Source organism: Herpailurus yagouaroundi, unplaced genomic scaffold (assembly GCF_014898765.1).
Source record: "Herpailurus yagouaroundi ecotype Mexico unplaced genomic scaffold, PumYag 162, whole genome shotgun sequence".
Taxonomy (NCBI): domain Eukaryota; kingdom Metazoa; phylum Chordata; class Mammalia; order Carnivora; family Felidae; genus Herpailurus; species Herpailurus yagouaroundi.
Genome location: NW_024412403.1, coordinates 72,815,133 through 72,827,714, shown reverse-complemented (window position 1 = coordinate 72,827,714; position 12,582 = coordinate 72,815,133). Strand labels below are relative to the sequence as shown.

The 12,582-nt window shown below is 39.4% G+C and overlaps 1 protein-coding gene across 2 annotated transcripts in view; it reads left to right on the top strand.

The window, feature by feature from the left end:
- Positions 1-12,582, top strand: part of RNF168 (ring finger protein 168) — a 44,977-nt gene that overhangs the window by 25,145 nt on the left and 7,250 nt on the right. For both annotated transcript variants that reach the window (XM_040484858.1, XM_040484856.1), the window contains exon 5: positions 1,961-2,082. In XM_040484858.1, the coding sequence (XP_040340792.1) occupies positions 1,961-2,082 (122 nt within the window). The remainder of the gene's footprint in view (positions 1-1,960; positions 2,083-12,582) is intronic.

Here is a 12,582-nt window from a genome sequence, read left to right as displayed (position 1 = left end):
GTACAGTGAGATCTAGTGATTTGAAAGAAGGTGGCAGAATTCATTTGGGGTTCTTTTAAAATAGAAATTCCCTTGGGGCACCTGGGTGGCGCAGTCAGTTAAGCGTCCGACTTCAGCCGGGTCACGATCTCGCGGTCCGTGAGTTCGGGCCCCACGTCGGGCTCTGGGCTGATGGCTCAGAGCCTGGAGCCTGTTTCCGATTCTGTGTCTCCCTCTCTCTCTGTCCCTCCCCCGTTCATGCTCTGTCTCTCTCTGTCCCAAAAATAAATAAAAATAAACGTTGAAAAAAAATAAATAAATAAAATACAAATTCCCATACCGTTTCTAAATCTACTGAATCAGAATCTCTGGGTTAGGATTTAGGGAGTACCATTCCCAGAGGCATCTAGGGAAGTCGGATGTGCCTTTGGGTTTCAGAGCCTCTAAAAACAATTCTTCTGCTTTCAAACAACAAATATCCTAAAATATAATTACCAAAAAGAAGTATATCCAGAACTGCGATTTTTTTTTTTTGAGAGGCCCACTGTTCACAATAATGTACCCAAGTTTTATTTTATTTTTTAAAATGTTTATTAATTTTTGAGAGAGAGCGTGAGTGGAGGAGGGGCAGAGGGTGGGGGACAGAGGATCTGAAGCAGGCTCTGCTGTGACAGCAGAAAGCCTAATGCGGGCCTCAAACTCAGCCGAAGTCAGATACTTCCTGGGCTGAGCCACCCAGGTGCCCTATTAGTGTATCCAAGTTTTAGATTATATACTCTTTTTAATATATTTTTTCTTTTAAAATTATAGTAGAATAGTTTTAAAAATGTACATAATTAGGAAATTAAATAAAAGACATTGACCAGGAGAATAACAAATGAGATCAGTAAGAAAATACATCAAAGAGGAGAATCTGGGGTTATCTTTACCTGTCTTTTAAGAATCTTGTTCTGATCCCTCTTGTTTTTAACAGGGATTGTAAGAGTGGAACTGTTGATATTTTAGAAGAATTCTTGGGGTGCCTGAGTGGCTCTGTCGGTTAAGAATCTGACTTTGGGGGCACCTGGGTGGCTTATTCTGTTAAGCATCCGACTTCGGCTCAGGTCATGATCTCACGGTTTGTGAGTTCGAGCCCCGCGTCGGGCTCTGTGCTGGCAGCTCAGAGCCTGCTTCAGATTCTGTGTCTCCATCTCTCTCTGCCCCTCCCCCACTTGTGCGCTCGCTCTCTCTCTCTCTCTCTCTCTCTCTCTCTCTCAAAAAAATAAATAAAATGTAAAAAAAAAAAAAAAAAGAAACTGACTTTGGCTCAGGTCATGATCTCATGGTTTGGGGGTTCAAGCCCCACATCAGGCTCTGTGCTGATAGCTCAGAGCCTGGAACCTGCTTCAGATTCTGTGTCTCCCTCTGTATCCTTCCCCTGCTCACACCCTGTCTCTCTGTCTCAAAAATAACATTAAAAAAAATTAAAAAATTCTTGGGTTTACTTGGAAAAGTTTGTGGTCCAAAATCAAATGTCTACCACCACCAATTATATTAATTTTTCCAGTAGTGTAGTAAGAATATTATGAGACTGGTAACAGCAAGTAGATATTTATGATATTGGTATGTTCTTAAATCCCCAATGAAATTATCTTTACATAAAATTAGCTTATATTCCAGGCATAGCCACAATTTTCCCCTATAGATTAAGCTAGCTATAATTATATGAAGCCATTCATTAGAAAAATGGATATTAGTAATATCATGCCCTTTGTGCTTTTAATGTAGAGTAAAAATGCAATTAATGTAGACCAATTTGGATGGATTGAATCTTATTTATACTAATTTTTGCATGTTCACTATTATTCGAGGGATATGTAGAATTTAAATGTGTGCATAATTCCTGAAAAATTTTGTTGTGGAGTCTGAAGTAATCAAAATAATAGCTTATTTTATTATAATTTTAAAAATAATATCTGTTATGCTTTTTCTCTTGTTGAAGAACAATTTCTGTGACGGAAGTGTCTTGACTTCTCCCTTGAATTCCAGAAAATCTGATACAGTCACAACCAAGTCTCAAAAGAAGAGTAAGAACAAACAAACAAACACTGGAGATATTCAGAAGTAAGTGAACATGACTATTTATCAACTATTTACTGATCACTTACTGTATGCTGGTGTTTTTGTTCATATAGTCCACTGATAAATAAAATTCAGTCCATGAAATCTGTGAAAACTCTCCAGATGGTCTGGAGATGGTCTGAGATTGATGTAAAGTGAAAATAAGGCTGCTACTCACATAGCTTAGACACCTGGCTAGCACGAAGAGAGGTCCGAAGTCTTCTTTATCTTGATTCTTCAGGATTTTCATGTTCCCATTTTCTCAAAATTAACCAGTTGGATTCCCTTTTCTCCTGGTCTAGATTCAGATAAGAAAAAGCTGGTCTTATATAAGGTCATCCTTACTGAAGGAGGTTGTAACTTGGCATCTAGGTCATTCCCCTACCCTCTTTTCCCCAGTCTATGCATTATATTTCTTCCCTATTCTACAAAAAGCATGAGTCAGGTAGTCAGTAGTAGAGTGATTTAGTCTCCTCACAGTGCCCCTCCAGCAGTAGGTAGAGTTGATGATTTTATGAGGATATAAGCTTTCCCATAGTAATTAACAATTGGAAGAGTTAAAGAACCACAATCTAGACTTTAAAAATAGGGGCACCTGGCTGGCTCAGTTAGTAGAGCATGCAAGTCTTTGTTTGTTTTTAGTATTTATTTATTTTTGAGAGAGAGAGACAGACAGAGAGCGAGCAGGGGAGGGGCAGAGAGAGAGGGAGACACAGAATCTGAAGCAGGCTCCAGGCTCTGAACTGTCAGCACAGAGCCCGACATAGGGCTCAAACTCACGAACTGTGAGATCATAAACCGAGCCGAAGTCAGATGCTTAACCCACTGAGCCACCCAGGCACCCCTAGAATATGTAAAGAATTCTTAATATAACTTAACAAAAGACAAAACATTCCCATTTCAAAATGAGCAAAGGACATGAATGGACATTATTCCAGTGATGTGCATATGGCCAATAAGCATATGAAAAGATGCCCAAGATCATAAGTCATGCAGATCAAACCACAGTGAGATACCATCTCACATTCACTAGGATGTCTGTAAACCAAAAAAATGAAAATAGTAAGTGTTGGCAAGGATTAGAGAAATTGGAATCTTGTACATTATTGGTGGGAATATAAAATGGTGCGATTTGGCAGTTGCTCAGAAAATTAAACAGAATTACCATATGACCCAGCAGTTCCACTCCTACCCATGTACTCAAAAGAATTGAAAACAGGAATTCAAACAAATACTTATACACAAATGTTTGAGTCAGTACTTCAAACAGCCAAAGGATGGAAACAACACAAATGTCCACTGAGGGATGAATGAATAAACAAAATGTGGTATAATCCATGCAGTGGAATATTATTCAGCCCTAAAAAGGAGTGACCTACTGATACATGCTGTAACATGAATAAACCTCAGAAACATGCTACATGAAAGAAGCCAGACAAAAAAGGCTGCCTGTTATATGACTTTATTTATATGAAATAGCTAGAGTAGGTAAATCTGTAGAGACAGCAGGTTAAAAGTTGCCACGGCCTGGGGAAAGCTGGGAATGGGGAGTTACTGCTTAACATATATATGATTTCCTTTGGGGATGACGAAAATGTTTTGGAACTAAATAGAAGTGATGGTTGTACAACTTTGTGAACATACTAAAACGCCACTGAATTCTATACTTCAAAATGATTAATTTTAGGGGCACCTGGGTGGCTCAGTCAGTTAAGTGTCTGACTTTGATTCAGGTCATGATCTCGCAGTTTGTGGGTTAGAGCCCCACATCGGGCTCTGTGCTGACAGTTCAGAGCCTGGAGCCTGCTTCAGATTCTGTGTCTCCCTCTCTCTCTGCCCCTCCCCTGATCCCTCCCTCTCTCCCTCTCTCTCACCAAAAATAAATGAATACTAAAAAACATTTTTTTAAAGGAAAAAAATGGTTAATTTTATGTTATATGGATTTCATCTCAGATGTCAAATGATTAGCAAAAAGGCTACACAAGTGTGAAAATTAAGAAAAACTGCTAAGTAACTCGTTTTAGTTAAAGAATAAATTTCGATGGGAGGTGCTGGGTGGCTTGGTTGGTTAAGCATCCAAGTCTTGATCTCAGGGTTGTGAGTTCAAGCCCTGTGCTGGGCTCTGCACAAGGCATGAAGCCTACTTAGAAAAAAAGAATAAATCTTGGAAATAATAGGACTGAAAGTATTATATACATCAAAACTTTTGGGAGGTGGCTAAAGTAATATTTAGAAAACTTTAAATGCCATATCAGAAAATAAGAAGAAAGGCTGAAAATACACTCAAAATGATAATGCCAGGAATACATTGCTGGCCTAATATTAGAACATGAATTAATGGGGATGGGCAGGGACCACCTTCATAGCTGGCCGCTGGCAGTACCATGGCGACCCGGAACCCCCATTCCCAAGGTGTGCAAGACTTTTGTTCCAGAAAGTTGGAAAGCTTGCAGCAGCTGTAGTACGTGGTAGCCGCCTTCTTCAGATTGCCGGTCACAGTGGCTATGTGCAGATTGACTGGAAGAGAGTTGAAAAAGATGTAAACAAAGTGAAAAGATTAAGAAATGAGCAAATACGGCAGCACCTGGAAGCAACAGAATTTTTCAAACAGAACATTGTGACATCCAGTGGATTTGTGGGAGGCTTTTTGCTAGGCCTTGCATCTTAAGGAGATGAATATTCTATCACAGTGGAGTCACCTGTAAGAAGGGAAATGGTAGCAACAAGATGATTTCTTAACATTACCCACCAACAGAATCTCCAGGGCAGTAAGAAACAACTAGGTGGACACTACCAAACTCATGACTTAAGAGTTTTGCCATCGAAGTTTGGCAAACTAGTATTTGCTGTAAAAACAACCTATGTGGTATGTGTTAATTGTATTCCTGAGAAAAACATGGCTCTCATTTATCTTTTTAAAATTTGCATTTGTTTTTAAATTAGCCTATAAAATACCACTATTGGATATAGATATATAGAGAAAAAATGTGTTGGATATATTCCCCAGTGAAATATTATCCTTGTTTTATTTAAATAAGATGTTCTTTACTTTGCTTTGTAGTATAGTGCCAGTAATTAAAAATTTGTATTACAGCCTCAACATTAAGGTTGGCTTTTTTTTTTTTTTTTAAGGTGCATTTACAATAAACTGAAGAACTACAATGCCCTTTTGTGGAAGATTTAGAAGTAATAGAATTATTAAAGATATTAAATATATTTAATACCAAGAAAAAGAAAATGAATTAATGTTAAACTATTAACTTTAAATATGAAAAGCATGGGAATGATCATTTTTTTAATGTTTATTTTTTAGAGAGAAAGGGAATGATAATTCTTAATGAAGTAGGAATAGGAAGAAACTTAACCTGTTACAGGATATCTACTAGAAAATTTATATCAGATATCATACTTCATGGTAGAAAATTGAAATCATATCCTGTTAAGACTGGGAAAACACAAGGGTGGCCTGCTGTTTACCACTTCTGGTCAGTGTGTGTTAGAGATTTCAGTCTGCACAGTGAGGTGATAAAAAGAAACAAAAGATAAGAGCTTAAAAAAGAAGCCATTGTTAATTAGGAGAGTTTAGGTAGCTCAGGCGGTTGAGCGTCCGACTTCGGCTCAGGTCATGATCTCACGGTTTGTGAGTTCAAGCCCCACGGCCGGCTCTCTGTTGCTTGCACAGAGCCTGCTTCGGATCCTCTGTCCCACCCCCACTCGTGCTTGCTGTCTCTCTCTCAAAAAAGAAACAAACATTTAAAAAATAAGTAAATTACCATTGTGGATTTAAAAAAAGAAGAAGAAGAAGCCATTGTTATTAGACGTGGAGTGTAGAAAATACATTGAAAAATCCAAGAGTTCAGAGATACATTTTTTAAATTAATAAGAGTTTGGGGCGCCTGGGCAGCTCAGTTGGTTAACCATCTGACTCTAAAAATTTGTATGGAAGTGGGGCGCCTGGGTGGCTCAGTCGGTTAAGCATCCAACTTCGGCTCAGGTCATGATCTCACAGTCTGTGAGTTCGAGCCCCATGTCAGGCTCTGTGCTGACAGCTCAGAGCCTGGAGCCTGCTTCGGATTCTGTATCTCCCTCTCTCTCTGCCCCTTCCTGGCTCATGCTGTGTCTCTCTCTGTCTCAAAAATAAATAAAAACATTAAAAAAAATTTATATGGAAGAGAAAGAACTTTCAGATACCACCAAAGAGAAATAAAATGTGTGGTGGAGAGTTGGGTGCTTTTAATTTATAAGTAAATACATGTGATATTTTTGTACAAAGATGGATAAAATGATTAAGGCAGTGTAATCGCTTAGAAATAACAGTTTATAGTGCCTTCATGATGGCTTTGGTATTTTTAAAATATGTCCACAAATTCTTTGATATTCATCCCTTAAAAAGACAGAGCCCAATTCCCTTCCCCTTGAATGTGGGCTGGACTTAAGTATACAAATAGAATTACCCAAAGGGATGTTGTATACTTGGGAGATTAAGCCCTGAGAGGCACTGTGACTTTTCTCTTTTTTGGGTTACCTGCTCTGGGAAGTTCAGCTGCTCTGTTGTGAGCAGCCCTGTGGAGAGGCCCACATGGTAAGGAACTAAGGCCTTCTGCCAGCAGCCAATAATGAAATGGGACTTCCAGAATAGCCTTTTACATAAGTGAGCCTTCGTGGAAGGTGATCCTCTAAGCCCAGTCAAGACTTCAGATGACTGACATCTTCCCTAGACCCTAATGAGAGATCCTGAGCTCGAACCACCCAGCTGAGCTGCTCTTGGATTCCTGACCCTCAGAAACTGTGAGATAATGTTTGTTGTTTTAAGCCACTAAGTTTTGGGGTACTTTGGGTAATACAGTAGTAGTCATTTTAATCAGTGGGAAAAGGATGAACTTGTCCATAAGTGCCACAGGGACAGTTGATTATACGAGGGAAAAATGAGCTTGGACCTCTACTCATACCATATATAAAAATTAAGGTGGATTGGGGCGCCTGGGTGGCTCAGTCAGTTGAGCATCTGACTTCGGCTCAGGTCATGATCTCACAGTTTGTGGGTTTGAGCCCCTCATCAGGCTCTGTGCTGACAGCTTGCTCAGAGCCTACAGCCTGCTTCAGATTCTGTCTCCTCTCTCTCTGCCCCTACCCTGCTCATGCTCTGTCTCTCTCTGTCTCTCAAAAATAAATAAATGTTAAAAAAATTAAAAAAAAAATTAAGGTGGATTAAAGGTCCATTAAAAAGACAACCAATAAAACTTTAAGAAGATAATGAAGACGATTATCTTTGGGGAAGGATATTGTAGAGAGCAAAACATAATTAGATTATAAGATTAAAATGCCTTTATCAAAATACCTTTAGAGAATAAAATGATAATCTTCTGTCTTTTGAGAAGATATTTTAAGGTATTTAACTGAAAAAAAAAAAATGTGTGCTGTTAAAAAAAATACCCACCTATGAGGAAGAAAAGATCAGTAGAAAAAGATGCAAAAAATTTTGACTTTACAGAAAATGAAACCCTGAAAGTTAATATATATTTGAAAAGAAGGAAACACAAAGTCACAGTGAGGTAGCATTTCATACTCATCCTATTGGAAAAATTAAGGTTTCCGGCAATATAAAATGTTGTAGATGATAAGAAACACTTATGTGTTTAGTGGGAATGTAAAAGGTTGATATTCTAGGACTCTGGGATACAAACACTAAAGAACCCCAGAAAAGGGGCACATGGGTGGCTCAGTTAGTTAAGTGTCCAACTTGCTGCTCAGGTCACAATCTCATAATTAATGACTTTGGGCCCTGCATCGGGCTCTGTGCTGTCAGCATAGAGCATGCTTCAGATCCCCTGTCCCCCTCTGTCTCTGCCTCTCCCCCCACTCATTCTCTCCCTCTCTCTCTCTCTCTCTCTCTCTCTCAAAATAAATGAACTTTAAAAAAAATGTTAAAAAAAAAAAGAAACCCTAGAAGACATGTACAGAAACGTTCCCAGCAGTACTATTTGTAACAGCAAAAAGCAAAAGCACCCAGATGTCCAAAAGTAGAACTGAATACTGTCCAACAGTCAAAATGAATCTAGCTGAGGACAACAGGCATGAGTCAGGAAAATGGGTGAAGAAAAAAACTAGAATGCATGTAGTACGATTCCATTCAAAATCACACAGTGCTAAGCAATACATGTTAAGGATACAAATGTGTGGTAAAAGTATTTTTATTTTTTTTTAAATTTTTTTTTCAACGTTTTTTATTTATTTTTGGGACAGAGAGAGACAGAGCATGAACGGGGGAGGGGCAGAGAGAGAGGGAGACACAGAATCGGAAACAGGCTCCAGGCTCCGAGCCATCAGCCCAGAGCCTGACGCGGGGCTCGAACTCACGGACCGCGAGATCGTGACCTGGCTGAAGTCGGACGCTTAACCGACTGCGCCACCCAGGCGCCCCGGTAAAAGTATTTTTAAAAGCAAGAGATAAGAAACACTCTGAGGTGGAGGACAAAGAGGAGGCTACATAAAGGATTTTATTTATTTCTTTATTTAAATGTGGTTTAAGACCCTGAGATAAGGAACACGACAGGGATGTCCACTCTCACTGCTGTTGTTTAACATAGTGTTGGAAGTGCTAGCATCAGCAATCCGACAACAAAAGGAAATCAAAGGCATCAAAATTGGCAAAGATGAAGTCAAGCTTCACTTTTTGCAGATGACATGATATTCTACATGGAAAATCCGATAGACTCCACCAAAAGTCTGCTAGAACTGATACATGAATTCAGCAAAGTTGCAGGATACAAAATCAATGTACAGAAATCAGTTGCATTCTTATATACTAATAATGAAGCAACAGAAAGACAAAGAAACTGATCCCATTCACAATTGCACCAAGAAGCATAAAATACCTAGGAATAAATCTAACCAAAGATGTAAAAGATCTGTATGCTGAAAACTATAGAAAACTTATGAAGGAAATTGAAGAAGATATAAAGAAATGGAAAAACATTCCATGCTCATGGGTTGGAAGAATAAATATTGTCAAAATGTCAATACTACCCAAAGCTATCTACACATTCAGTGCAATCCCAATCAAAATTGCACCAGCATTCTTCTCGAAGCTAGAACAAACAATCCTAAAATTCATATGGAACCACAAAAGGCCCCAAATGGCCAAAGTAATTTTGAAGAAGACCAAAGCAGGAGGCATCACAATCCCAGACTTTAGCCTCTACTACAAAGCTGTCATCATCAAGACAGCATTGTATTGGCACAAAAACAGACACATAGACCAATGGAATAGAATAGAAACCCCAGAACTAGACCCACAAACGTATGGCCAACTAATCTTTGACAAAGCAGGAAAGAACATCCAGTGGAAAAAAGTCTCTTTAACAAATGGTGCTGGGAGAACTGGACAGCAACATGCAGAAGAATGAAACTAGACCACTTTCTTACACCACTCACAAAAATAAACTCAAAATGGATAAAGGACCTGAATGTGAGACAGGAAACCATCAAAACCCTAGAGGAGAAAGCAGGAAAAGACCTCTCTGACCTCAGCCGTAGCAATTTCTTACTTGACACATCCCCAAAGGCAAGGGAATTAAAAGCAAAAATGAACTATTGGGACCTCATGAAGATAAAAAGCTTCTGCACTGCAAAGGAAACAATCAACAAAACTAAAAGGCAACCAACAGAATGGGGAAAAGATATTTGCAAATGACATACCGGACAGAGGGCTGGTATCCAAAGTCTATAAAGAGCTCACCAAACTCCACACCCGAAAAACAAATAATCCAGTGAAGAAATGGGCAGAAAACATGAATAGACACTTCTCTAAAGAAGAAATCCAGATGGCCAACAGGCACATGAAAAGATGCTCAACGTCACTCCTCCTCAGGGAAATACAAATCAAAACCACACTCAGATATCACCTCACTCCAGTCAGAGTTGCCAAAATGAACAAATCAGGAGACTATAGATGCTGGAGAGGATGTGGAGAAACGGGAACCTTCTTGCACTGTTGGTGGGAATGCAAACTGGTGCAGCCACTCTGGAAAACAGTGTGGAGGTTCCTCAAAACAATTAAAACTAGACCTACCCTATGACCCAGCAGTAGCACTGCTAGGAATTTACCCAAGGGATACAGGAGTACTGATGCATAGGGGCACTTGTACCCCAATGTTTATAGCAGCACTCTCAACAATAGCCAAATTGTGGAAAGAGCCTAAATGTCCATCAACTGATGAATGCATAAAGAAATTGTGGCTTATATACACAATGGAGTACTACGTGGCAATGAGAAAGAATGAAATATGGCCCTTTGTAGCAACGTGGATGGAACTGGAGAGTGTGATGTTAAGTGAAATAAGCCATACAGAGAAAGACAGATACCATATGTTTTCACTCTTATGTGGATCCTGAGAAACTTAACAGAAGACCATGGGGGAGGGGAGGGGGAAAAAAAAAAAAGATCAGAGTGGGAGACAGCCAAAGCATAAGAGACTCTTAAAAACTGAGAACAGGGGCGCCTGGGTGGCGCAGTCGGTTAAGCGTCCGACTTCAGCCAGGTCACGATCTCGCGGTCCGTGAGTTCGAGCACCGCGTCAGGCTCTGGGCTGATGGCTCGGAGCCTGGAGCCTGTTTCCGATTCTGTGTCTCCCTCTCTCTGCCCCTCCCCCGTTCATGCTCTGTCTCTCTCTGTCCCAAAAATAAATAAACGTTGAAAAAAAAAATTTTTAATAAAAAAAACTGAGAACAAACTGAGGGTTGATGGGGGGTGGGAGGGAGGAGAGGGTAGGTGATGGGTATTGAAGAGGGCATCTTTTGGGATGAGCACTGGGTGTTGTATGGAAACCAATTTGACAATAAATTTCATATATTAAAAAAAATAATAAAAAAATAAATGTGGTTTAAGACTTTAAAAATTGTAACATACATATATTAAAGTGCACTAATCTTAAGTGTACTTTTGGTGAATTTTTACATATGGATAAACTACTTTCCAGGTTTAGCTACAGAATATTTCCAAAACGTTCACTGGTCCCCTTTCCCTCAGTATTTCTCTCCCTGAACCACAATGTGTTGTGATTCTTAGGATTCTTTCATATATTTGTAACTGTTCTCTTGTAAACTACTTGTTTTTTATGAAATAGACACACGCCCATACAGTCTCTTAGATCTTTAAGACGTAAGTGAAAAAAGGAAATCAGAAGGATGTGATTGTTTTTTTTTTTTAATTTTTTTTTCAACGTTTGTTTATTTTTGGGACAGAGAGAGACAGAGCATGAACGGGCGAGGGGCAGAGAGAGAGGGAGAAACAGAATCAGAAACAGGGTCCAGGCTCTGAGCCATCAGCCCAGAGCCCGACGCGGGGCTCGAACTCACGGACCGCGAGATCGTGACCTGGCTGAAGTCGGACGCTTAACCGACTGCGCCACCCAGGCGCCCCAGGATGTGATTGTTTTTAAAAAAGCACTGTATCGAAATCATGCTTTTTTAAAAAATTGGTTACATGTGAGGAAACAGAGGAATGGAAAAGGGTATATTTCTAACATTTCTATTCACTTTTTTTTTTTTAATGTTTTTTATTTTTGAGAGAGAGAGTGAGTGGAGGAGCAGCAGGGCGGATACAGAGGATCTGAAGCAGGCTCTGCACTAAGAGCAGCGAGCCCGATGTGGGACTTGAACTCATGAACTGTGAGATCATGACCTGAGCTGAAGTCGGGTGTTCAACTGACTGAGTTGCCCAGGTGCCCCTCTGTTTACTTTTTTACAATGAGCACATATTCATACATTATCTGGTTATTATAAAGAATACTCACTGGGGCGCCTGGGCGGCTCAGTCGGTTGAGCATCTGACTTCAGCTCAGGTCATGATCTCACAGTCTGAGTTAGAGCCCCGCGTCGGGCTCTGTGCTGACAGCTCAGAGCCTGGAGCCTGCTTCAGATTCTGTGTCTCCCTCTTGCTCTGCCCCTCCCCTGCTCATGCTCTGTCTCTCTCTTTCTCAAAAATAAAAACATTAAAAAAAAAAAAAAAAAAAAGAATACTCAGGACAAGCTCATAAATCTTTCCTGATGATGTTGAATAAGTATCTGGTCACATTTTGTTCTCTACATGTGGATTTCAAAAAAACTGTTAGGCTATAATAATTCTATCTTGGTAACTAATATCCAGCATTGGCAGAAGAGTTTCTTCAGCTATGAAAAAAAAAAAGTTTAAATGAGACTAAACTGGGCTCCTGTTTTCTCTTATCAGTTGAAAAGGTAGTTCTTGTACTTATAAGTTTGCAGAGTAAGTGTTTAGAAATGATTCAACTAAATACGTGGTTTATATATTCTAGTTTATAAGGGATGTTATTTGTTCTTTATATGAGATCTTGGACTATATTTTATTTTATTGTTTCACACACTATTTATGGTGTTTTAGATACAATGGAACTTACATATTATTTGCAATCAGATGTTTTTCCATTGTTTTCTTTAACTCTAAAAACAATAGCTAGCTACTCTTTGAAAATCACCCGATGTTAC